Source organism: Coregonus clupeaformis, chromosome 18 (assembly GCF_020615455.1).
Source record: "Coregonus clupeaformis isolate EN_2021a chromosome 18, ASM2061545v1, whole genome shotgun sequence".
In the NCBI taxonomy this organism is placed as follows: Eukaryota; Metazoa; Chordata; class Actinopteri; order Salmoniformes; family Salmonidae; genus Coregonus; species Coregonus clupeaformis.
Window position 1 is genome coordinate 39,849,375 of NC_059209.1, and position 27,679 is coordinate 39,877,053.

General features: G+C 46.4%; 1 protein-coding gene across 5 annotated transcripts in view; it reads left to right on the forward strand.

Annotated features, from left to right (window-relative positions):
- The window catches only part of LOC121558072 (potassium channel subfamily T member 1-like), a 159,343-nt gene that overhangs the window by 126,748 nt on the left and 4,916 nt on the right, over nt 1–27,679 (forward strand). For all 5 annotated transcript variants that reach the window (XM_041871552.2, XM_041871554.2, XM_041871553.2 and 2 more), the window contains exons 21-30: nt 7,225–7,330; nt 11,911–12,083; nt 15,759–15,830; nt 16,162–16,296; nt 16,867–16,978; nt 17,968–18,069; nt 18,486–18,569; nt 18,761–18,889; nt 23,479–23,785; nt 25,427–25,489. In XM_041871552.2, coding sequence (XP_041727486.2) covers nt 7,225–7,330; nt 11,911–12,083; nt 15,759–15,830; nt 16,162–16,296; nt 16,867–16,978; nt 17,968–18,069; nt 18,486–18,569; nt 18,761–18,889; nt 23,479–23,785; nt 25,427–25,489 — 1,283 coding nt within the window. The remainder of the gene's footprint in view (nt 1–7,224; nt 7,331–11,910; nt 12,084–15,758; nt 15,831–16,161; nt 16,297–16,866; nt 16,979–17,967; nt 18,070–18,485; nt 18,570–18,760; nt 18,890–23,478; nt 23,786–25,426; nt 25,490–27,679) is intronic.

Consider the following 27,679-nt stretch of genomic DNA (forward strand, 5'->3'; position numbering starts at 1 on the left):
AGAAACCAGTAAGCTTCGCTCTTAAAAAACAAAGCATTGGTTCAATCGCCAGACTGTATAACTGCCCTGAAATTGGGATGCCCCTTTGGACAGGGATGGACAACTCAAACCTCCCCCCACCTTCACCATACACGAGGCCCCAGCATACAGTAAATTCATCCAAGACAAAAAAACATCCCCAAACCCAAAGGCTTTCATTGTTTTAAACAAGTACTGGTGGTCCACACGATCAAAAGCCTTCTCCTGATCCAAAGAAAGTAAACCCACATTTACATCAGACAGTTTACAAATGTCTAAAACATCTCTTATTAGAAACAAGTTGTCAACAATAGAGCGATCAGGTACACAGTAGGACTGGTCCTTGTGGACCAACAATCCCAGATACTCTTTCAACCTGTTTGAGAGACATTTAGAAACAATTTTATATTCTGCACACAGCATAGCAACAGGTCTCCAATTTTTTATGAGAGCCAAATCCCCCTTTTTTGGCAACAGTGAAAGTACCGCACGTTGACAAGAAACAGGAAGAGAGCCCTCATGAAAAGATTCACACACCACTTCATAAAAATCCTCCCCAATAGACCCCCAAAAGTGCTTATAAAACTCAGATGGTAAACCATCAATGCCAGGGGCTCGGCCTGTTGAGAGCTGCATAACTGCTGTGGACAGCTCTTGCAGTGTAATGTCAGAGTCCAATGCGACTCTTTGCTCAGGTCCCAATTGAGGAAGACCGTGTAACAACTGTTCAGTACACAGAGAGTCACAATCCTCCGCCTTATAGAGGCCAGAATAGAAATCCACGGCATGTTGACGCATTTCACTGTCATCCGTGGTCACCTTCCCATCAGGGAGACGAAGGCAGACCATCTGTTTACGTTGCAATGTCGACTGTCCTAGGTTAAAAGAAAAAGCACTAGGAGCATCCATATCCTTGAGGGAAGCGAAACGAGACCTAATCAAGGCACCCTTCACTCTTTCATGCAGAAACAACCTCAGTTCATGTTTCTTGTCCTGTAAGTTCATGACTAGTCCGGGGAGTGAGCAACTTCAATTCAATAGATTTAATGTCCTGTTCAAGGGCCCTGATAGTCTCTTTAACTTCAATTCGAGACAGAGCAGTATACTGTTGAAAAAATAATCGTATTTGGGCCTTCCCAACCTCCCACCATTGTCTCAAGGACTCAAAAGTCCCTTTTGTAACCCTCCATTTTTCCCAAAACAACAAAAACCTTTCACAAAACATGACATCATGTAACAATTTAACATTAAAATACCAATAAGATGATGACCTTCGTGGACAGGACAAGTGAATATCAACAGTGACAATATGGTGATCAGAGAAACCCACAGGAGTAATGTCACACCTTCCAACCCTACTACAGTATTGCTCAGATACATACAACCTGTCTAACCTTGCTGCACTGACATGACCTTCATTAACTTTTAGCCATGTGTACTGCCTAACTTTTGCATTCCTTACTCTCCACACATCAGAAAGCTCAAACTCAGTTAATAGACCAGACAGACAAATTGCTGACCGCAGGTGAGGTTCTTCAGCGGTGCGATCAACAGTAAAATCCACTGTACAGTTCCAGTCCCCCCTAAAACCATACACCCCTCTTGGTCACACTGTCTTAAGGTTTCCTTTATTTTATCAAAACCAACAATACGCTCTGTACCCTCATTAGGAGCATAAACATTCAAAAAAAAAAAAAAAAAAAAACATAACATCCACCTTGACCAATAAAACCCGACCCTTGACAATCTCTGTTGTAGATACCACAGTCACCCCTAAGCCTGAAGAAAACAAGATTGCCACCCCAGTACTGAAATTAGTACCATGACTGAGTATATGCTGCCCCTCCCACCACATACCCCAGTCAACCTCATTTTCCTCATCACTATGTGTCTCCTGTAGGAAAACTACATTAAGCCTTTTCTGTTTTATTACTTCTAATACCCAAGCCCTCTTATTCCTGTCCCTTCCTCCATTAATATTGAGAGAACCTACCCTTAATACCTCCATATAGAAAAGAAAAAGGAAAAGCAGAAGATACCACAGAGAAACAAGACAAATAGAATAGAACACCCTATGAGGCATAATCATCATCATTATTTAAATTTTCTCTTAACTTGACCACGTTTCCCACCACCTTTTGCTGCTGCAACAGCAGTAACAAATTTCCTCAAGCGAAACCGCTTCTTCTCACTCAACTGGTCTAACCCCACCGTCTTCTGTAACATCACAGCTGACCTCACAAATTTATCAACATCAAAATAATCTGCCAATTTGACAGATTTCCCAAAAGTCTGATCCAGAAACCCATTTACCTCCTCTAGATCGTAAATTGAGTCCTCACCAGCTGATATCGTATCAAGAGAGATATCCATATCCTTCTCCTGATCCTCCTCAACTGAGGCCACAGACCACTGACTCCCCTCTACCACATCCCTTTCAACACTCCCCCACTTGCACCCCATCACTCGTACCAGGCATCTCCTCCACTACCTGGGAGACTAGCCCCACCTGAACCCCATTACTCGTAGTGGGCATCTCCTCCACTACCTGGGAGACTAGCCCCACCTGAACCCCATTACTCGTAGTGGGCATCTCCTCCACTACCTGGGAACCTAGCTCCACATGAACCCTCCCCTGTACCCCAGCACTCATAGTGGGGATCTCCTCCACTACCTGGGAGATTAGCTCCACATGAACCCTCTCCTGTAACCCATTACTTGTAGTGGGCATCTCCTCCACTACCTGGGAGATTAGCTCCACATGTACCCCATCCTGTACCACAGCACTCGTACTGGGCACCTCCTCACCAGTCTGAGGAAATGGCCCTTCAGATCCATCCTTACCTTCTACAACAATTTTTTTCTGCTGCATAACATTTCCCTCTGGTACAAGTTGCACCTCTGTGCCCTCAACACGGACAACTTGTTCCTCAGCAACAGATGCGTGTGGCTGCTCTACCACTGTCAGCCCACCTCTTCCTACATCAGTGGGCCCAGGCGTTACGAGGACCACCTGCGCCCCTCCCTCTGCCTTCTCCCTTTTCGGGCAAGCATGTCGCTTATGACCAACATCCCCACACTCAAAACACTGTTGACTACCCGTACTAGCATAAGCCATATACAGTCTATTGTCATACTTGACCTTAAACGATAACTCCAAAGTCTGCTCAGGTGAGTCCAAAAACATAAACACCTGTCGCCGAAACGACATAACCTGTTTCAACGCCGGGTGTTTGCAACCCAATGGGACAACCTTAATTGAACTTGCAAACTTCCCAAAGCGCAATAACTCGCGCTCCAAAAGCTCATTTGGAATAAACGGCGGTACATTTGAAATCGTTACCCTTGTTGACGGAGAAAAAAGCGGCGTAACTTGAATAAACATTCCTTTAAGAAGTACGCCATGCTCAACCATACGATCAACAAGGCGCTCTTCTTTAAGAAATACCACCACCGCTTTATTCATCCGTGATGCATAAGCAACATTCTCATATCCTACCTTCTCTCCTACGGCGACCAGAACCTCCTCCACCGTGACAGTAGCTTCAGTAACACACCTAAAGCCGTGCCGAAGTGACAGGGACGGCGTCCCCATTCGGGCCGCCATCCCCACCAAAATCAGGGTAATTTCGACACGAAAAACAATATACTTAATTCTACCACAACAAGAAAATAGAAATAATAACCTTAATCATGCATAGAAGAAAAAAGGATATCACCAAGAAAAGGAAAACCCAGGATATCTAACTCTACACAACACTCGCACTTAGCACTCACTCAAACAATTCCCAGCATGCACCAAACACTCCCAGCATGCAGAGAGAGAGAGAGAGAGAGAGAGAGAGAGAATTCGAAAACAAACCCAATTTTGATAAACTCCCTTATCTACTGGGTGAAAAACCACAGTGTGCCATCACAGCTGCAAGATTTGTGACCTGTTGCCACAAGAAAAGGGCAACCAGTGAAGAACAAACACCATTGTAAATACAACCCATATTTATGTTAATTTATTTTCCCATTTGTACTTTAACTATTTGCACATTGTTACAACACTGTATATATACATAATATGACATTTGAAATGTCTTTATTCTTTTGAAACTTCTGAGTGTAATGTTTACTGTTAATATTTATTGTTTATTTCACTTTTGTTTACTATCTACTTCACTTGCTTTGGCAATGTTAACACACGTTTCCCATGCCAATAAAGCCCTTAAATTGAATTGAAATTGAAATTGAAATTGAGAGAGGGAGAGAGAGAGAGAGAGAGAGAGAGAGAGAGAGAGAGAGAGAGAGAGAGAAGAGAGAGAGAGAGAGAGAGAAGAGAGAGAGAGAGAGAGAGAGAGAGAGAGAGAGAGAGAGAGAGAGAGAGAGAGAGAGAGAGATAGAGAGAGAGAGAGGGAGAGAGGGACAGAGAGAGAGAGAGAGAGAGAGAGGGGGGGAGGTAGAGAGAGAGAGAGAGAGAGGGAGGTAGGAGAGAGAGAGAGAGAGAGAGAGAGAGAGAGAGAGAGAGAGAGGACATGGCTACCCAAAGAGGAGCGTATATTGTGGTCAATGCACGACAGGGGAGGTAGAAACAGAAATGCACTTTCTCCTTTACTGTGATACATATTCCTCACAAAGAAATTCATTATTCACAGAAATGACTACATTTATTCCAAATTTTAACTTATTAAACCCAGAGGAAAAACTAAAAATAGTCATGGGCCGAAGGAGCAATGGGTCTCTTGCAGCAGGAGGAAAGGAAGAATCAGCTGCTCGGCTCACCAAAACTTCTCCCATAAATGATGAGCCGGCCCTTTTCCCGGACGAACTGGGCAGGAAGGAACGAAATGACCAGCTTCTCCACAATACAGGCAGACCCGAGCCTGAATACGACGTGCACGCTCCTCTGAGGACAACCGTGCACGACCCACCCCATGGCTTCGGTTCAGTGCTGCCTCGTATCGACTCGGGAAGACACGGCTCTCTCCGTAGGGACGATGCAGGGAGGAGTTTGTTGATGACAGACAGGTTGCTTGGAACTAACACTCCTCTCCCGGCGGCGCTCCCGAATCCGATTATCCAACCTGATAGTCAGTGAAATAAGATTATCCAGCGTAGGCGATTCATCATATGACACCAATTCATCTTTTAAAGTCTCAGACAAAGCATTGATGAACACTCCTTGTAATGCCTCGTCATTCAAACCACTCACTGCTGCTAAAGTCCGAAACTCCACTGCCATCTCCGCCGACACTACGAACCCCCTGCCGAAGAGAAACAACCGTTTGCAGCCTCCTTGCCTCGTATGGGGTGGTCAAAAACCTTCCTCATCTCCGTGGTGAAGGCCACGTAAAGCGTTGCAAATGTCCGACTGACTCTCCCAGACCGCGGATCCCCAGGCACGAAAGCGGAACCGCTAGTAGAGTTGATAAGGTAGGCAACACGGGCTCTTTTGAGGCGTAGGTGAGGGGCTGTTGTTCAAACACTAACGAGCATTGAGTCAAAAAAATGCTCACAGGTTCCCATGTTCCCGTCATAGCTGCTCTGGAGCAGGAAACAAAAGGCTCTCTGATCTGGGCTGAAGGGGTAGTAGGGCAGACACTTGATTGGTGAGTAATTGAACCTGATTAAGCAGCACCTGACTGTCCTCAGCAATCGTCTTAAACAGGGTATCATGTTGGCCAAGTAGAATGCCCTGATTGGCTATGGCAGTCAAATTTGAGTGCACTCTGGGGTGGTATCCGAGCTACTGTCTGCTGGGTTCATGTTGGTCAGATCATACTGTTATGATTTAACTGGATAGAACCCAAATGCAGACAAGTACACCAAGCCAGAGAAGTTTTAACAGGTTTATTATAATGTTCAATAGTCCAGGTTTCCAATAAATGGGGAAGAGCAAGTCCAGGTTACAGGGAGGGTACAGATCCAGGTCAGGGCAGGTGTGGTACCGTAATGTCCTAGTGTCCGTGGTGAGTCCAAAGGAGAGGCCCGAGTAGTGGAGAGCAGGATGGTGGTGGTAGGAGTGAAGGGAGGCAGGAGTCAGGTTCCAAATATATGGTTGTCTTGACTATGATCTGACGATGAGTGGAAAGTTTGACCGGGTCTTAAAGGCTGAGGTGATTATGGTGAATGAGCTGCAGCTGGAACCCTGACTCCCGCACACCAGACTTCACTCCTGCAATCAAGGACAGACAGAGGGGAGGGGGAGAGCAGAGAGAGAGCTACCTAGCAGCAGTAGGCCTAACAGCAATGGCTCCTCTTGCAGGCAAATATGTATTTGCCTGCCATAGCCTGAGGGACACTGAATAATAACATCTGCATAATAAATAGTAACGTACTTATTATTATTGTTATTGCTATTATTGTTGTTATCATTATTATTGTTGTTTATCATTCCAAATAGTAGTGGTATGGGTGGTAATGGTAATGATAGCAGTTTAATGATGGTGGTGGTAGTAGTGGTAGTAATGATGATGGTAGTTGTAGTACTGATATAATGGTGAAGATGACCGTTATTTAGTTATAAGTTAGTTATAGTTTCATTTTCCATATTTAGATTAGTATATTTATTATATTTATACTATTGACTGTTACCATTTTATTGTTGTTATTTATTTATTATTATTTACTACCATTTGTTTATAATTATTTGTTATTCTTTATTATTTTATTACAATGTATATTGTATACATTGTTGCTTTGGCAATATTGACGCAATGTTTTTCATGCCAATAAAGCAGCTTTAATTGATTTAATTGATTTAATTGAGAGAGAGAGAGAGAGAGAGAGAGAGAGAGAGAGAGAGAGAGAGAGAGAGAGAGAGAGAGAGAGAGAGAGAGAGAGAGAGAGAGAGAGAGAGAGAGAGAGAGAGAGAGAGAGAGAGAGAGAGAGAGAGAGAGAGAGAGAGAGAGAGAGAGAGAGAGAGAGAACACCATACAGTCAGCTCTTGAAGTCCACAGTGCCCCTGTGTGGTCATGATAGACAAGCCTTTGAGAAAAGGATACACTCACTCAGTCTTGATACTGATGGTAACAATCCATCAATCCTTTGTGTTCACCTTCAACATGTGTACAATACTTTACAATGACAAATACTCATGTCAATGATTGACATTGATACATTATTTAATAGATCACCTTGTCGCAAAAGTTTTTGGTTCATTGCCTCTTCTAAAGTCTCTCTGACTGAAAGTGTGTATTTGTTGTTCATTTTGCACCTCAGTTTTGTGAAAGGATATCCTCCCAACTCGCCCTACATTGGCAGCTCTCCAACCCTGTGCCATCTCCTACCACAGAAAGCCTCCTTCTGTTGCCTTCGCCTGGACAAGGTGAGTAGAGACAAGGATGTGCAAAAACTAACTTGATTTTGTTGTCTCATGTAGTAATTATTAAAGCCACACAGTCCTGTTCCAAAGACAGCAAACAATTCTATTGTATCCTATTGTGTTGAGCTGTCTTGTTTGCACCATGTCTAAACAATTGTATTGTACATGGGCTCTTCTTTGTAAACTTGGTTGTATGAATAGAAAGTGTACGTACAGTTGAAGCCGGAAGTTTACATACACTTAAATTGGAGTCATTAAAACTTGTTTTTCAACCACTCCACACATTTTTTGTTAACAAACTATAGTTTTGGCAAGTCGGTTAGGACATCTACTTTGTGCATGACACAAGTCATTTTTCCAACAATTATTTATAGACAGATTATTACACTTATAATTCACTGTATCACAATTCCAGTGGGTCAGAAGTTTACATACACTACATTGACTGTGCCTTTAAACAGCTTGGAAAATTCCAGAAAATTATTTCATGGCTTTAGAAGCTTCTGATAGGCTAATTGACATCATTTGAGTCAATTGGAGGTGTACCTGTGGATGTATTTCAAGGCATACCTTCAAACCCAGTGCCTCTTTGCTTGACATCATGGGAAAATGAAAAGAAATCAGCCAAGACTTCAGAAAAAAATGGTAGACCTCCACATGTCTGGTTCATCCTTGGGAGCAATTTCCAAACGCCTGAAGGTACCGCGTTCATCTGTACAAACAATAGTACGCAAGTATAAACACCATTGGACCACACAGCCGTCATACCGCTCATTAAGGAGATGCGTTCTGTCTCCTAGAGATGAACGTAATTTGATGCGAAAAGTGCAAATCAATCCCAGAACAACAGCAAAGGACCTTGTGAAGATGCTGGAGGAAACAGGTACAAAAGTATCAATATCCACAGTAAAACGAGTCCTATATCGACATAACCTGAAAGGCCGCTCAGCAAGGAAGAAGCCACTGCTCCAAATCCGCCATAAAAAAGCCTGACTACGGTTTGCAACTTCACATGCGTACAAAGATCGTACTTTTTGGAGAAATGTCCTTTGGTCTGATGAAACAAAAATAGGAATGTTTGGCCATAATGACCATCGTTATGTTTGGAGGGAAAAAGGGGGTCGCTTGCAAGCCTAAGAACAACATCCCAACCGTGAAGCACGGGGGTAGCAGCATCATGTTGTGGGGGTGCTTTGCTGCAGGAGGGACTGGTGCACTTCACAAAATAGATGGCATCATGAGTGTCACACCCTGGCTCTGGGGACTCTATATGTTGAGCCAGGGTGTGTAGATTCTATGTGTTTATGTTCTGTGTGCGAGTTCTAGTTGTTGTATTTCTATGTTGGCCAGAGTGGCTCCCAATCAGAGGCAACGAGTGTCAGCTGTTGCTTGTTGTCTCTGATTGGGAGCCATATTTAAACAGTCTGTTTCCCTTAGTGTTTGTGGGATCTTGTTTCCGTTTGGTTTGTTTCTGTGTTAACCGTAGGACTGCACGTTTCGTTTATTGTTTTGTTGTTATATTATCACTTAAGATAATAAAGTTAAGTATGTTTGCAACCAACACTGCGCATTGGTCTACTCTCTACGACGATCGTGACAGAAGATCCCACCATACCAGGACCAAGCAGCGTGTCCAGGAGCAGGCAGCCTGGACGTGGGAGCAAATATTGGACGGGCAGGGGTCCTGGACCTGGGAGGAAATCCAGGCCGGGATGGATCGCCGTCCATGGAGTGAGACGGTAGAGGCGCGACGGAGAGAGGAGCAACGGCGTCAACAGTGTCGTCATCGGACGGACGAGAGGCAACCCCAAAAAAAATGTAGGGGGGGGGCATACGGCATGGGCGACGGGGCAGCAGGAGGCAGCGACAGGGCGTAGTAGGAGGTTAGGTGAGGAGGCCACCAGGTTAAGGGGGCTATTGGCGCAGAGGGAGCAGGAGTTAGTGGTGCAGAGGGTGGAGCTATTGGAGGCGATAAGGGAGAAGGTGAGAATTGAGGCACGGCGAGAGGAACTCGGTAGGCAGCTGAGGGAGCGGAGGGTTATGACGAAACCCAGTCCCGCTCCTCACACCAAGCAAGTGGTGTGCGTCACCAGTCCGGTCCGGCCCGTTCCTGCTCCCCGCACTAAGTGGATGGTGCGCGTCGCCAGCCCGGCCCGGCCTGTTCCTGCTCCTCGCACCAAGCCTAAGATGTGCGTCGCCAGCCCAGCCCGGCCCGGCCTGTTCCTGCCCCTCGCACCAAGCCTACGGTGCGCGTCGCCAGCCCAGCCCGGCCTGTTCCTGCTCCCCGCACCAAGCCTACGGTGTGCGTCGCCAGCCCGGCCCGGCCTGTTCCTGCCCCTCGCATCAAGCCTACGGTGCGCGTCGCCAGCCCGGCCTGTTCTTGCTCCCCGCACCAAGCCTACGGTGCGCGTCGCCAGCCCGGCCCGGCCTGTTCCTGCTCCTCGCACCAAGCCTACGGTGGGCGTCGCCAGCCCGGCCCGGCCTGTTCCTGCCACTCGCACCAAGCCTACGGTGCGCGTCGCCAGCCCGGCCCGGCCTGTTCCTGCCACTCGCACCAAGCCTACGGTGCGCGTCGCCAGCCCGGCCCGGCCTGTTCCTGCACTCGCACCAAGCTACGGTGCGCGTCGCCAGCCCGGCCCGGCCTGTTCCTGCCACTCGCACCAAGCCGCGGTGCGAGTCGCCAGCCCGTCCGGCCCGTTCCTGCCACGCACCAAGTCCGGTGCGCGTCGTCAGCCCGGCCCGGCCCGTTCCTGCCCACGCACCAAGCTAGGGTGCGCGTCGCCAGCCCGGCCCGGCCCGTTGCTGCCACCGCACCAAGCCAGGGGTGCGAGTCGCCAGCCCGGTCCAGCCCGTTCCTGCTCCACGCACCAAGTCAGGGGTGCGCATCGTCAGCCCGGTCCGCCCGTTCCTGCCCACGCACCCAGCCAGGGGTGCGCATCGTCAGCCCGGTCCGGCCCGTTGCTGCTCCACGCACCAAGCCAGGGGTGCGCATCGTCAGCCCGGTCCGGCCCGTTCCTGCTCCACGCACCAAGCCAGGGGTGCGCATCGTCAGCCCGGTCCGGCCCGTTGCTGCTCCACGCACCAAGCCAGGGGTGCGCATCGTCAGTCCGGTCCGGCCCGCTCCTGCTCCACGCACCAAGCCAGGGGTGTGCGTCGTCAGTCCGGCACAACCCGTGCTTGGGTCACCGGTGCCTGGTCAGGTACCGGTCAGCTGCTCCACACCGGAGCTGAAGCAATCCGCTCCTACGATGTCCAGTCCAGCTCCAGCCAGCGGGGCCAGTCCGGACCAGGGGCGCTACGGGGGGATTATTAGAGGGTGGTGGTCAAGCCCGGAGCCGGAACCGCCTCCGAGGAGGAATGCCCACCCAGCCCTCCCCTGGTTTATTTATGTGGAGGCGCGGTCGCAGTCCGCGCCTTTGGGGGGGGGGGTACTGTCACACCCTGGCTATGGGGACTCTATATGTTGAGCCAGGGTGTGTAGATTCTATGTGTTTATGTTCTGTGTGGGAGTTCTAGTTGTTGTATTTCTATGTTGGCCAGAGTGGCTCCCAATCAGAGGCAACGAGTGTCAGCTGTTGCTGGTTGTCTCTGATTGGGAGCCATATTTAAACAGTCTGTTTCCCTTAGTGTTTGTGGGATCTTGTTTCCGTTTGGTTTGTTTCTGTGTTAACCGTAGGACTGCACGTTTCGTTTATTGTTTTGTTGTTATATTATCACTTAAGATAATAAAGTTAAGTATGTTCGCAACCAACACTGCGCATTGGTCTACTCTCTACGACGATCGTGACAATGAGGAAGAAAAATTATGTGGATATGTTGAAACAACATCTCAAGACATCAGTCAGGAAGTTAAAGCTTGGTCGCAAATGGGTCTTCCAAATGGACAATGACCCTTAGCATACTTCCAAAGTTGTGGCAAAATGGCTTAAGGACAACAAAGTCAAGGTATTGGAGTGGCCATCACAAAGCCCTGACCTCAATCCTATAGAAAATTTGTGGGCAGAACTGAAAAAGCGTGTGCGAGCAAGGAGGCCTACAAACCTGACTCAGTTACACCAGCTCTGTCTGGAGGAATGGGCCAAAATTCACCAAACTTATTGTGGGAAGCTTGTGGAAGGCTACCCAAAATGTTTGACCCAAGTCAAACAATTTAAAGCAATGCTACCAAATACTAATTGAGTGTATGTAAACTTCTGACCCACTGGGAATGTGATGAAAGAAATAAAAGCTGAAAGAAATCATTCTCTCTACTATTATTCTGACATTTCACATTCTCAAAATAAAGTGGTGATCCTAACTGACCTAAGACAGGGAATTTTTACTAGGATTAAATGTCAGGAATTGTGAAAAACTGAGGTTAAATGTATTTGGCTAAGGTGTATGTAAACTTCCGACTTCAACAGTAGCTTTGTATAACAGCCAAACATAACTGTCTAGTGTTGTCACAATAGTATATGGAATATCATATTTTTATGGACACTAAACTTGCCTTAGGCTTCACTCAATAACACTGACAAACATTTAAATCATTATAACAACCCTGAAACATAATTACCTTTCACCTAACTTTCTACCACATCCAGGGTTGCAGGCACAACAGTTTTGAGGATGCCAAGGCCTATGGTTTTAAGAACAAGCTGATCATAGTATCTGCAGAGATGGCAGGGAACGGCCTCTATAACTTCATCGTCCCTCTTCGGGCCTACTACCGCCCCAGGAAAGAGCTCAGCCCTATCGTACTGCTATTAGACTACCCGTAAGTAGTTTCATGCACCGGACTGCACTGTGTGCAATAGCTTGAGGGTGAGGTTACTCCATAAGCAACCACATGAGTGGTCTGTGCCTCTTTATAATGGTTGTAGATAACATATCATGTATCCATCTGTGTGTAATGCATTTAAACAGCCTAGATGCATAAAAATACCTATACATGTTTTCATAATGCATTAAACTTGTTGTTTAAGACTTGAAAAGGTATAGGACTTGGTATAGGACTTGATATAGGACTTAGTATAGGACCTGGTATAGGACTTGGTATAGGACTTGGTATAGGACTTGGTATAGGATGTGGTATACTGTAGGACTTGGTATAAGACTTGGTATAAGACTTGATATAGGACTTGGTATAGGACTTGGTATAGGACTTGGTATAAGACTTGGTTTGGGTCTTGATATAGGACTTGGTATAGGACTTCCTTAAAGAGGTGGGGTTTCAAATGTCTCCGGAAGGTGGTGAGTGACTCCGCTGTCCTGGCGTCGTGAGGGAGCTTGTTCCACCATTGGGGTGCCAGAGCAGCGAACAGTTTTGACTTGGCTGAGCGGGAACTATGCTTCCGCAGAGGAAGGGGAGCCAGCAGGCCAGAGGTAGATGAACGCAATGCCCTCGTTTGGGTGTAGGGACTGATCAGAGCCCGAAGGTACAGAGGTGCCGTTCCCCTCGCTGCTCCATAGGCAAGCACCATGGTCTTGTAACGGATGCGAGCTTCAACTGGAAGCCAGTGGAGTGTGCGGAGGAGGGGGGTGACGTGAGAGAACTTGGGAAGGTTGAACACCAGACGGGCTGCGGCATTCTGGATGAGTTGTAGGGGTTTAATGGCACAGGCAGGGAGGCCAGCCAACAGCGAGTTGCAGTAATCCAGACGGGAGATGACAAGTGCCTGGATTAGGACCTGTGCCGCTTCCTGTGTAAGGCAGGGTCGTACTCTCCGAATGTTGTAGAGCATGAACCTGCAGGAGCGGGTCACCGCCTTGATGTTAGCGGAGAACGACAGGGTGTTGTCCAGGGTCACGCCAAGGCTCTTCGCACTCTGGGAGGAGGACACAACGGAGTTGTCAACCGTGATGGCGAGATCATGGAACGGGCAGTCCTTCCCCGGGAGGAAGAGCAGCTCTGTCTTGCCAGGGTTCAGCTTGAGGTGGTGATCCGTCATCCATACTGATATGTCTGCCAGACATGCAGAGATGCGATTCGCCACCTGGTCATCAGAAGGGGGAAAGGAGAAGATTAGTTGTGTATCGTCAGCGTAGCAATGATAGGAGAGGCCATGTGAGGATATGACAGAGCCAAGCGACTTGGTGTATAGGGAGAAAAGGAGAGGGCCTAGAACTGAGCCCTGGGGGACACCAGTGGTGAGAGCACGTGGTGCGGAGACAGCTTCTCGCCACGCCACTTGGTAGGAGCGACCGGTCAGGTAGGACGCAATCCAGGAGTGAGCCGCGCCGGAGATGCCCAGCTCGGAGAGGGTGGAGAGGAGGATCTGATGGTTCACAGTATCAAAGGCAGCAGACAGGTCTAGAAGGACAAGAGCAGAGGAGAGAGAGTTAGCTTTAGCAGTGCGGAGAGCCTCCGTGACACAGAGAAGAGCAGTCTCAGTTGAATGACCAGTCCTGAAACCTGACTGGTTTGGATCAAGAAGGTCATTCTGAGAGAGATAGCAAGAGAGTTGGCTAAAGACGGCACGCTCAATAGTTTTGGAAAGAAAAGAAAGAAGGGATACTGGTCTGTAGTTGTTGACATCAGTGGGATCGAGTGTTGGTTTTTTGAGAAGGGGAGCAACTCTCGCTCTCTTGAAGACGGAAGGGACATGGCCAGCGGTCAAGGATGAGTTGATCAGCGAGGTGAGGTAGGGGAGAAGGTCACCGGAGATGGTCTGGAGAAGAGAGGAGGGGATGGGGTCAAGCGGGCAGGTTGTTGGGCGGCCTGCAGTCACAAGTCGCAGGATTTTATCTGGAGAGAGAGGGGAGAAAGAAGTCAAAGCATAGGGTAGGGCAGTGTGAGTAGGACCAGCAGTGTCATTAGACTTAACAAACGAGGATCGGATGTCGTCAACCTTCTTTTCAAAGTGGTTGACGAAGTCATCCACAGAGAGAGAGGAGGGGGGGGGGGGATTCAGGAGGGAGGAAAATGTGGCAAAGAGCTTCCTAGGGTTAGAGGCAGATGCTTGGAATTTAGAGTGGTAGAAAGTGGCCTTAGCAGCAGAAACAGATGAAGAAAATGTAGAGAGGAGGGAGTGAAAAGATGCCAGGTCGGCAGGGAGTTTAGTTTTCTTCCATTTCCGCTCCGCTGCCCGGAGCTCTGTTCTGTGAGCTCGCAATGAGTCATCAAGCCACGGAGCTGGAGGGGAGGACCGAGCCGGCCGGGAGGATAGGGGACACAGAGAGTCAAAGGATGCAGAAAGGGAGGAGAGGAGGGTTGAGGAGGCAGAATCAGGAGATTGGAGGGAGAAGGATTGAGCAGAGGGAAGAGATGATAGGATGGAAGAGGAGAGAGTAGTGGGAGAGAGAGAGCGAAGGATGCGGCGGCGCATTACCATCTGTGTAGGGGCAGAGTGAGTAGTGTTGGAGGAGAGCGAGAGAGAAAAGGATACAAAGTAGTGGTCGGAGACATGGAGGGGAGTTGCAGTGAGATTAGTAGAAGAGCAGCATCTAGTAAAGATGAGGTCAAGCGTATTGCCTGCCTTGTGAGTAGGGGGGACGGTGAGAGGGTGAGGTCAAAAGACGAGAGGAGTGGAAAGAAGGAGGCAGAGAGAAATGAGTCAAATGTGGACATAGGGAGGTTGAAATCCCCCCAAAACTGTGAGGGGTGAGCCATCCTCAGGAAAGGAACTTATCAAGGCGTCAAGCTCATTGATGAACTCTCCAAGGGAACCTGGAGGGCGATAGATGACAAGGATATTAAGCTTAAATGGGCTAGTGACTGTGACAGCATGGAATTCAAATGAGGAGATAGACAGGTGGGTTAGGGGAAAAATTGAGAATGTCCACTTGGGAGAGATGAGGATTCCTGTGCCACCACCCCTCTGACCAGATGCTCTCGGGGTATGCGAGAACACATGGTCAGACGAGGAGAGAGCAGTAGGAGTAGCAGTGTTTTCAGTGGTAATCCATGTTTCCGTCAGCGCCAGGAAGTCGAGGGACTGGAGGTTAGCATAGGCGGGGATGAAGTCAGCTTTGTTGGCAGCAGAACGGCAGTTCCAGAGGCTGCCTGAGACCTGGAACTCCAGGTGTGGGGTGCGTGCAGGGACCACCAGGTTAGAGAGGCAGCAGCCACGCGGTGTGAGGCGTTTGTGTAGCCTGTGCAGAGAGGAGAGAACAGGGATAGGCAGAGGCATAGTTGACAGGCTGTAGCAAATGGCTACAATAATGCAGAGGAGATCGGAATGAAATGAACTAAACATCTGGGAGAGGAGAGAGCAGGGCCTCCCTCACCAAAACTTCCACCTCAGAAACTATAATTGTTTCACTGAACCACCCGAACAAAAACTCTCCCAACTTCCACCTTTAGAAATCAGAATTGTTGTGCACCACAGCGGTCCAATGTTTAAAGGAATAGACTCAACCCACTTTATTCAGCTAGCTAACTATGTGCTGTACTTTATGTGAGGTTGCAGTTGTCTATGTCCCTATTGATGTAGTGGTGTGTTTCCTGCAGGCCTGACAACCACTTCCTTGAAGCCATCTGCTGTTTCCCAATGGTCTACTTCATGGCTGGAACTATAGATAAGTATGTGTTCATTACTCTTTCTTTACTGGAACGTCCCACTTCACAGAATTACATTGACCCTGGTCGATTCCAATGACATCCCAAGGACATTATGCGGTACTCCTTCATTTACACATAAATGACAGGAAACAATAAGCTATATATCATGTCACATGACGTATAATTTCATTACTATCCAGGGGATTTGGAATTAACAAGTGTCATTAATTACATATAATAGGCCAGGTAAATGTCAAAATCATGAATGTCATAATATGATATATTGTGCTGGGTTCTCTTTGCGGCAGCTTATCCCGATGTGTTGTGTTGTGATGGGTTCTCTTTGTGGCAGCCTGGACAATCTTCTGCAGTGTGGCATCATCTATGCTGATAACCTGGTGGTGGTGGACAAGGAGAGCACCATGAGTGCTGAGGAAGACTATATGGCAGACGCCAAGACCATAGTCAACGTACAGACCATGTTCAGGTATGCTGTGAGATGCCTGCTCCTATGTTTAATGATATACAGTAAATACACTGTACACAGATTGTTTGTCTCCATTTCGAGTAACCTATTGAGGCACAGTGTGGACTACTTGCAGTATAGTAAGTCATTATGAATACTCAGTCTTTAAAATTCAAGAGGGAAATTCATTTTTCAAGCAAGGAAGCGACATAAAACAATAAAATACACACTGGAAAGTCAGATGAAAGTGTTAGATGTAGTTGTTTTTTCCTGAAAGTAAAATGAATAAACCCTTGGGTGAAACTATATTAAACAGCATCTATCAGAGCATCTATCATCTTCAACATCCCAAAACTGAAACCATTCCTTCCTTCCTTCCTTCCTTCCTTCCTTCCTTCCTTCCTTCCTTCCTTCCTTCCTTCCTTCCTTCCTTCCTTCCTTCCTTCCTTCCTTCCTTCCTTCCTTCCTTCCTTCCTTCCTTCCTTCCTTCCTTCCTTCCTTCCTTCCTTCCTTCCTTCCTTCCTTTCTACGCTCACTCTCTCCTCTCTCCCTCCACCCTCTCCCTCTCTCTCTACCCATCTCTCCCTCCAGGCTGTTCCCCAGTCTTAGTATCATCACTGAGCTGACCCACCCCTCCAACATGAGATTTATGCAGTTCAGAGCTAAGGACTGCTACTCTCTGGCTCTCTCCAAACTAGAGAAGGTGAGTTCAGCGTGAGGACATGTAACTCCTCCATCTTTAGATCTAAGGCTTCAGCCCTAATTACTGACTCTCTGTCTGTGTGGATGTCATGTGGGAGGTGCACTCTGTTACACAGACTCAGACATGAAGATATAGAGCCCTGGGCTGGGTTAACAAGCCAGCTGGTTACATTTCATGTGCTCTCTCTCTCTCCCTTCCCTCTTTCTCTCATTCTTTCTCTCATTCTCTCTCTCCACTCTCCCCCCTCTCTCTCTCTCTCTCTCTCTCTCTCTCTCTCTCTCTCTCTCTCTCTCTCTCTCTCTCCTCTGTCTCTCTCTCCTCCCCCTCCCTCTCCCCCTCTCTCTCCTCCCCTCCCTCTCCCGTCTCTCTATTTGCTCTCTCCTCCCTCTCTCTCTGTCCCTCTCTCCTCCCTCTCTCTCTCTTCTCTCTCTCTGCTCTCTCTCTCTCTCTCTCTCTCTCTCTCTCTCTCTCTCTCTCTCTCTCTCTCTCTCTCTCTCTCTCTCTCCCTCTCCCTCTCCCTCTCCCTCCCTCCCTCCCTCTCCCCTCTCTCTATCTGCTCTCTCCTCCCTCTCTCTCTGTCCCTCTCCCCTCTCTATCTCCTCCCCTCCCTCTCCCCTCTCTCTATCTACTCTCCCCTCTCTCTCTCCTCCCCCTCTCTCTCCCCTCTCTCTATATGCTCTCCCCTCTCTCTCTCTGCTCTCTCCTCCCTCTCTCTCTGCTCTCTCCTCCCTCTCTCTCTGTCCTCCCTCTCCCCTCTCTCTCTCCTCCCCCTCCCTCTCCCCTCTCTCTATCTACTCTCCCCTCTCTCTTTCCTCCCCCTCTCTCTCCCCTCTCTCTATATGCTCTCCCCTCTCTCTCTCTGCTCTCTCCTCCCTCTCTCTCTGTCCTCCCTCTCCCCTCTCTCTCTGTCCGCCATCTCCCCTCTCTCTCTCCTTCCCCTCCCTCTCCCCCCTCTCTCTCTGCTCTCTCCTCCCTCTCCCCCCTTACAGATAGAGCGTGATAAGGGTTCCAACCTGGCCTTCATGTTCCGCCTGCCGTTCGCTGCAGGCAGAGTGTTCAGTATTAGTATGCTGGATACGCTGCTCTACCAGGTGGGTGTATCACCTTGTCTCAGCCAGCAGAGTGTACATGGACTGTTTGATCAGCTTAGTCTCTCCCTTAGACACACATCTATGATCAGCTTAGTCTCTCCCTTAGGTACACATCTATTGTCAGCTTAGTCTCTCCCTTAGGCACCGATCTATGATCAGCTTACCTTCTCTAAATCTGAACTATTAGGTGGAGAACCTCAAAACTGATCTTAGATCAGTGTCTCGAGGCAATACTCTATTCAGAGAGAGCGAGAGAGGGAGAGAGAGCGAGAGAGAACTACCGTATGTTTAAGAGCTATGTGATCATTCAGTAGTTTTTTACTACTACTCTATAATGTTTTCTCTGGGACTAGATTTGAGTGTATTTCTAGTCTATGGTTCCTCCTGTTTGTTAATACATTCTCTTGTTTTTACAGTCATTTGTGAAGGACTATATGATTCCCATAGCAAGACTTCTACTAGGCCTGGACACAACGCCTGGGTCGGGTTACCTGTGTGCAGTAAGTATGGATATAGTATGTTAGGATGTGTGTACTGCCTGTGTGTGTATGTGTGTGTGTGTGTGTGTGTGTGTGTGTGTGTGTGTGTGTGTGTGTGTGTGTGTGTGTGTGTGTGTGTGTGTGTGTGTGTGTGTGTCTGTGTCTGTGTGTCTGTATGTACTGAATGTGTCTACCTCCCTGCTCCTCCCCAGATGAAGGTGACAGAGGAGGACCTGTGGATCAGGACGTATGGCAGGTTGTTCCAGAAGCTGTGTTCCTCCAGCGCTGAGATTCCCATAGGCATCTACCGTACAGAGTCTCACATGTTCTCCTCCTCTGAGGTAAGACAGAATGGACACAGACCCTGTTCAAATACTTTAAAGATGTATCCTTCCTTCTCTCCCTTCTTCCTTCCTCTTTTTGCCTTAGAGCGATACTTCAGGATTTATTCTTACTTGACACAGAGACATAAAAATGGTATCCACAAGTTCATCTGACTCCTGGGAAGTAGATAAAGGGCCTCATTGCCAAAATCCCCAAGTATCCCTTATTGTTTTTCCTTCCTTGTTGAGGTAAGTGAAAGCAGTAGGGATAGTGACCTTGCTTTCGCTTGTAAATTGCATAGTGATCAGTGATTTGCTCATTGGTGGGAAAAAAAGGATGCATTCTAAAAAAAGTATTTGAACAAAGCCCGCCTCTGAGTCATCCATAGATGATGGTCTATATATTTGAGCTATGGTTGTGCTGCTATTCATTGTAATGATGCTTCAATATGCGTCATTGAGCTATTTGTTGCTGCAATTCACGCATGCAAACATTCATGGTCAAGTAAATTATATTTACTATTGTCAATGCTACTCTGTGCATTATTTTTTTTTTTTCATCCATGGTGTGTTTTTCTTTGTTTGGTCTGTCAATGTGTCCTCCTCTCATTCCTAATTAAAGGATGGGTACCCACAGGTAAGATGGCGTTCTTGTCACATAACTGTCATTATCTGCTGAAATGTGCAGTGCAACAAAAAATAATAGCATACATGTAGCTATTCTGTTTTGTTCGACATCAAACACGTTGGTAACGTTGTCACCCAAGCGCTGATTCATAATGGATTATAAATGATTACAGTTTACAGAACTTCTATCGCTGATGGAAAGTGACAACAAAACTTCCTATTGGATCCGCATACTGTCCACACAGTTGATGTGGTATTAACCCTTCACCCTCCCTCTAGTCTCATCACAGTTGATGTGGTATTAACCCTTCACCCCCCTAGTCTCATACAGTTGATGTGGTATTAACCCTTCACCCTCCCCTAGTCTCATCACAGTTGATGTGGTATTAACCCTTCACCCCCCCTAGTCTCATTACAGTTGATGTGGTATTAACCCTTCACCCTCCCTCTAGTCTCATCACAGTTGATGTGGTATTAACCCTTCACCCTCCCTTTAGTCTCATCATAGTTGATGTGGTATTAACCCTTCACCCTCCCTTTAGTCTCATCATAGTTGATGTGGTATTAACCATTCACCCTCCCCCTAGTCTCATCACAGTTGGTATTAACCCTTCACCCTCCCCTAGTCTCATCACAGTTGGTATTAACCCTTCACCCTCCCCTAGTCTCATCACAGTTGATGTGGTATTAACCCTTCACCCTCCCCTAGTCTCATCACAGTTGATGTGGTATTAACCCTTCACCCTCCCTCTAGTCTCATCACAGTTGGTATTAACCCTTCACCCTCCCTCTAGTCTCATCACAGTTGATGTGGTATTAACCCTTCACCCCCCCTAGTCTCATTACAGTTGATGTGGTATTAACCCTTCACCCTCCCCTAGTCTCATCACAGTTGATGTGGTATTAACCCTTCACCCTCCCCTAGTCTCATCACAGTTGATGTGGTATTAACCCTTCACCCCCCTAGTCTCATCACAGTGGTGGTATTAACCCTTCACCCTCCCCTAGTCTCATCACAGTTGGTATTAACCCTTCACCCTCCCCTAGTCTCATCACAGTTGGTATTAACCCTTCACCCTCCCTTTAGTCTCATCACAGTTGGTGGTATTAATACCCTTCACCCTCCCTTTAGAGAGTCTCATCATAGTTGATGTGGTATTAACCCTTCACCCTCCCCCTAGTCTCATCACAGTTGGTATTAACCCTTCACCCTCCCCTAGTCTCATCACAGTTGATGTGGTATTAACCCTTCACCCTCCCCTAGTCTCATCACAGTTGGTATTAACCATTCACCCTCCCCCTAGTCTCATCACAGTTGATGTGGTATTAACCCTTCACCCTCCCTCTAGTCTCATCACAGTTGTGGTATTAACCCTTCACCCTCCCTCTAGTCTCATCACAGTTGATGTGGTATTAACCCTTCACCCTCCCCTTTAGTCTCATCACAGTTGATGTGGTATTAACCCCTTCACCCCCCTTAGTCTCATTATAGTTGATGTGGTATTAACCCTTCACCCTCCCCTAGTCTCATCACAGTTGATGTGGTATTAACCCTTCACCCTCCCCTAGTCTCATCATAGTTGATGTGGTATTAACCCCTTCACCCTCCCTTTAGTCTCATCACAGTTGATGTGGTATTAACCCTTCACCCTCCCCTAGTCTCATCACAGTTGATGTGGTATTAACCCCTTCACCCTCCCCTAGTCTCATCACAGTTGGTTTTAACCCTTCACCCTCCCCCCAGTCTCATCACAGTTGGTATCTACATTTACATTTACATTTACGTCATTTAGCAGACGCTCTTATCCAGAGCGACTTACAGTTAGTATTAACCCTTCACCCTCCCCCTAGTCTCATCACAGTTGATGTGGTATTAACCCTTCACCCTCCCTCTAGTCTCATCACAGTTGGTATTAACCCTTCACCCTCCCTCTAGTCTCATCACAGTTGATGTGGTATTAACCCTTCACCCTCCCCTAGTCTCATCACAGTTGATGTGGTATTAACCCTTCACCCCCCCCTAGTCTCATCACAGTTGATGTGGTATTAACCCTTCACCCTCCCCTAGTCTCATCACAGTTGATGTGGTATTAACCCTTCACCCTCCCCTAGTCTCATCACAGTTGATGTGGTATTAACCCTTCACCCTCCCTTTAGTCTCATCATAGTTGATGTGGTATTAACCCTTCACCCCCCTTTTGTCTCATTATAGGTGATGTGGTATTAACCCTTCACCCTCCCTTTAGTCTCATCATAGTTGATGTGGTATTAACCATTCACCCTCCCCCTAGTCTCATCACAGTTGGTATTAACCCTTCACCCTCCCCTAGTCTCATCACAGTTGATGTGGTATTAACCCTTCACCCTCCCTTTAGTCTCATCATAATTGATGTGGTATTAACCCTTCACCCTCCCTTTAGTCTCATCATAGTTGATGTGGTATTAACCCTTCACCCTCCCTTTAGTCTCATCACAGTTGGTATTAACCCTTCACCCTCCCCTAGTCTCATCACAGTTGATGTGGTATTAACCCTTCACCCTCCCCTAGTCTCATCACAGTTGGTATTAACCCTTCACCCTCCCCCCAGTCTCATCACAGTTGGTATCTACATTTACATTTACATTTACGTCATTTAGCAGACGCTCTTATCCAGAGCGACTTACAGTTAGTATTAACCCTTCACCCTCCCCCTAGTCTCATCACAGTTGGTATTAACCCTTCACCCTCCCTCTAGTCTCATCACAGTTGATGTGGTATTAACCCTTCACCCTCCCTCTAGTCTCATCACAGTTGGTATTAACCCTTCACCCTCCCTCTAGTCTCATCACAGTTGATGTGGTATTAACCCTTCACCCCCCCTAGTCTCATCACAGTTGATGTGGTATTAACCCTTCACCCCCCCTAGTCTCATCACAGTTGATGTGGTATTAACCCTTCACCCTCCCCTAGTCTCATCACAGTTGATGTGGTATTAACCCTTCACCCTCCCCTAGTCTCATCACAGTTGATGTGGTATTAACCCTTCACCCTCCCCCTAGTCTCATCACAGTTGATGTGGTATTAACCCTTCACCCTCCCCTAGTCTCATCACAGTTGATGTGGTATTAACCCTTCACCCTCCCCTAGTCTCATCACAGTTGATGTGGTATTAACCCTTCACCCTCCCCTAGTCTCATCACAGTTGGTTTTAACCCTTCACCCTCCCCCCAGTCTCATCACAGTTGGTATCTACATTTACATTTACATTTACGTCATTTAGCAGACGCTCTTATCCAGAGCGACTTACAGTTAGTATTAACCCTTCACCCTCCCCTAGTCTCATCACAGTTGGTATTAACCCTTCACCCTCCCCATAGTCTCATCACAGTTGATGTGGTATTAACCCTTCACCCTCCCCCTAGTCTCATCACAGTTGGTATTAACCCTTCACCCTCCCCTAGTCTCATCACAGTTGGTATTAACCCTTCACCCTCCCCTAGTCTCATCACAGTTGATGTGGTATTAACCCTTCACCCTCCCCTAGTCTCATCACAGTTGATGTGGTATTAACCCTTCACCCTCCCCTAGTCTCATCACAGTTGATGTGGTATTAACCCTTCACCCTCCCTCTAGTCTCATCACAGTTGGTATTAACCCTTCACCCCCCCCCCTAGTCTCATTACAGTTGATGTGGTATTAACCCTTCACCCCCCCTAGTCTCATCACAGTTGATGTGGTATTAACCCTTCACCCCCCCCTAGTCTCATCACAGTTGATGTGGTATTAACCCTTCACCCTCCCCTAGTCTCATCACAGTTGGTATTAACCCTCCCCTAGTCTCATCACAGTTGATATGGTATTAACCCTTCACCCTCCCCTAGTCTCATCACAGTTGATGTGGTATTAACCCTTCACCCTCCCTCTAGTCTCATCACAGTTGGTATTAACCCTTCACCGTCCGTCTCATCACAGTTGGTATTAACCCTTCACTCTCCCCTAGTCTCAAGTCTCCATCAATGTAGAGGACACGGGCGGTGACGATCAGAGGGACAACAGATGCAAGTCATGGAAGGAGAAGACCGGAACCCACCGGATGTCCACCACCAGCGAATCAGAACACCCGTTACTGAGGAAGAAGAGCCTCCAGTGGGCGCGTCGTCTCAGCCGTAAAAACACCAAACCTCAGAGCCGCGCCGAGCGGATCTCACAGCAGCGCCTCAACCTGTACCGGCGCTCAGAGAGACAGGAGCTGTCTGAGCTGGTTAAGAACCGCATGAAGCACCTGGGACTGCCCACTGTCGGATACGGTGAGCAGAATGTAACAGGGCACCCTGGTAGTACTGAGGGGCAGTACAGGGTGCTGTGTCATATTTAGTAACTGAGAGGCAGTACAGGGTGCTGTGTCATATTTAGTAACTGAGAGGCAGTACAGGGTGCTGTGTCATATTTAGTAACTGAGAGGCAGTACAGGGTGCTGTGTTATATTTAGTAACTGTGGGGCAGTACAGGCTGCTGTGTCATTTAGTAACTGTGGGGCAGTACAGGGTGCTGTGTTATATTTAGTAACTGTGGGGCAGTACAGGGTGCTGTGTTATATTTAGTAACTGTGGGGCAGTACAGGGTGCTGTGTCATATTTAGTAACTGTGGGGCAGTACAGGGTGCTGTGTCATATTTAGTAACTGTGGGGCAGTACAGGGTGCTGTGTCATATTTAGTAACTGTGGGGCAGTACAGGGTGCTGTGTCATATTTAGTAACTGTGGGGCAGTACAGGGTGCTGTGTCATATTTAGTAACTGTGGGGCAGTACAGGGTGCTGTGTCATATTTAGTAACTGTGGGGCAGTACAGGGTGCTGTGTCATATTTAGTAACTGTGGGGCAGTACAGGGTGCTGTGTCATATTTAGTAACTGAGAGGCAGTACAGTATACAGTATGTCATCTGTCATAGTTTGGCTATTGGTGCAGTATGGAATGAGAATGATGAGGGATTAGTTGGAGAATTTAGGACAGACATTATTGTTGGAGATGTTTGGGGTATATTTTGCTGTATGTTAGATATGATTGTTTGTCAATTACTAATTACTAATCTAAGCAGATGAAAATACTATCGTAGTAATGTTATTGAGTTGTGTTGGTTTTGCATTGCTTCTGACTGTTGTGTTCACCATGCAATCTTCCCATCCATTCACCTAACTTCATTGAACACCATTTCAAGGGGTGTACAGAAGTGTCATAATGCCTCATAACATCTATGACCATATAAATGACTAAAATGTAAATAAACATCCCACAAAGCCTTACATTAACATTGAGGAGTATCCCACGCTCATTCCCCATTATTCAAAGTACTTTACATGACAGTATGACAATGAACCTGCATAACCTGTTATGGATGTGCTTACCCTCTCTATGAATGTGCATAACCCTTCATGTTACTTGTAGCCTATGGATGAAAGGACGACTGAGGCATATGAAGCATTTGATCTCGGACTGCATTTTGCCTGCATCTCCTCCCCTCTCAATTATTTTCCTCTCTCCTCAGCTTCCTTCACCCTCTTTTGCGAAATAAAAAATAATTTCTCTATATAATTTTCCATATAATTCCTCATGCCAAAACATGATGATGAAAATGCTTAATACGTAATGCAGCCAGAAAGGCATAAAATAAAATGGAAAAATTTAAAACTTAACAAATGATTACCGTTACTTTGAAATTGGATGCTCGAGCCAGAAATAGATATTTACATAATAAATAATCAAATAATTATACAGTTATTCAGAAATAAATACTTAAAAGCCTACCGTTTTAACATGGGAAGATTATTTTTTCTTTATTTGCATATTAGTTCGTTTTTACTTCCTCATTTGAAAACTGCAATTTGCATATTTACTTCTTGCCTTATCTTTTGTTTCTCCTCTCCTCTTTGTCTTTCCCGTCTGGCTTGTAGAGGATGTTGCTAATCTTACCGCCAGTGATGTCATGAACCGAGTAAACCTAGGATATTTACAAGGTAATCCCACATACAGTAGTGGTCACATACAGTGTGCAACACATTTAATGTAGTCATCACTCCCGTCTCTTAAACGTGTCAAGTTTCTGAAAGCATTTTAATTACATCCTATATGTTGGAGTGTAGTGCTATTCTGCAAACTATGCTCAGGTAAGAACGTGTTAGGGGAATGTTTTCTTCTAATATCTCTAATAATTCTATTTTGTAAGAAAGATAAGTTGTGAATATAGGCCTACCACCATCCCTCTAAAAGGGGAGGCAGGTTGAGGATTGAACCAGTAGTAGTTTAGGATGTGTTTTTCACATCTATGTGGGTAAGAATGCTGTGGAATGCTGTGTTATTGAATGACAGTACTACAGTCACTGGCGTAACACAGTTTCTCTGGACCCCCGGAAGGTCGGAGTTGCCCCCCTAAAATAAAATAGACTACCGATCACTGTCCATGGTGTTGAAATTGTGACACGTCTATGCGGATGCCTACCGAATCGATGATAGGCTTTCTGTGGTGCCAGGGTATGTAGCCTATAGCTTTGCTTTAGCTAATGGATAACTGTTTATTGGTAGGCCTATTTGGTCGTAATTTTCTCATGCTAAGCATTTACATTTTACATTTACGTCATTTAGCAGACGCTCTTATCCAGAGCGACTTACAAATTGGTGCATTCACCTTCTAAGCCTAACATTTCACGAAGCTATACATGGTGTCGCAGGGCGTTCATTTAGACTGCTGGCTGGCGGCAATAATGTAATTACTTGTTCAGTAATTAAAGTTGGAAATTCAAACATTGCAGATTGTAAAATAAATGTTTGATGCAACAGCATACTAATCAGCTACCAATAGATTATTTTTGAATATACAACTGTCCTGTATAGCCTACCTGAGCCTGCATGATATGAGCCGTCCTCACGCTCTCTCCCAGCTTGGATAGAAAGTCTATTAATGCCAAATAATACAGTCAGTCCACCATCAAAACACTAACTCACTAGAGATTGTTTCATTATGCATTGTAGCCTAATACCTATAGCTATATACAGTATTTAGCTGCTATTTACTATAAACTTTTTATAAAAATGACACATCAAATATTCTAACAATGAGGGAAAAAGTAATCGGCTGGAAGATACATTTAGCCACTATTAATGGTTGAACTTTTTTTCTGGCTAATAGCCTACACAAATGGGCTGCAATATTCAAGGTGAATTAAATTCAAACCAATTTGAGAGACTCCCCTGGTCTCCTGAAGTCCTTTTTTGTGTGCAAATGTTTTCACCACGGCCTGTAGGTCCAGGTTGCGGGCCAGACTGTTTTCTATACTGAGTATTGCCAACCCAGCCAGTCTTTCCTGAGACATTGTGTATTATATGTCCATTGTGCTGCACACAATTTAAACTTTTTTTTTTTGTATGCATCACTTCCAATCCCCCATGTTTTTTATATATATACTCCCCTTTATTACTTTTCAACCCCGCCATCCTTTCCCTACTTGGGGTAAATTAGTGAACAACAATGCTTAGGCCTCTACTTCCAGCTTATACTTACTATCTAAATTTGATGGACACAGTCAATTTTACAATAATTCTATTTTGTTTGTTTTTTCTCCTGAACTTCTTCTACTCTCAACCTCTCCGATCATTTTCATTTTCATGATGTCCATCCGGCCTGCCTCCACAATTTAAACTTAGTATTGAGTGATGCATGCCAAGATATACCAGAGATAAGGGACTGTTGATATTGTAACCACACAACTTAAACGCTGGATCACCGGTATGAACAATATCACAAACAGCTTTTTTTGTTTGAGCCCTCAAGAACTGTTGTCTGCTAAATATGATAATCTGTTTGCATCTGTCAAGTTATTGTCTGTCCAGTATCCAGACAACATGTCCCAGAGCTTCCTATACAGTTAATCTCTTTCCGTAATGTGTCGAGGCCGGCAATTAAGGAGAATGAGAGGCTCAATTAAAGATGTTGAAGAACTGTTGTATTTGAAGCACCACTCCCTTCTGCCCAGTTTCCCTGATGTTGCTACGACAATCAAGCTGTTTTTAACCATCCCTGTAAGTGTTGCTTTTTTAAAAACCTAAACTCATAAAGAACTACCTAAGAAGCATTAGGCTCTCGGTCTGATATGCACTTTTGAACACCTGAGTAAGCTTCATTCATTGCACTGGTGCCGTCGTAGCCTTGA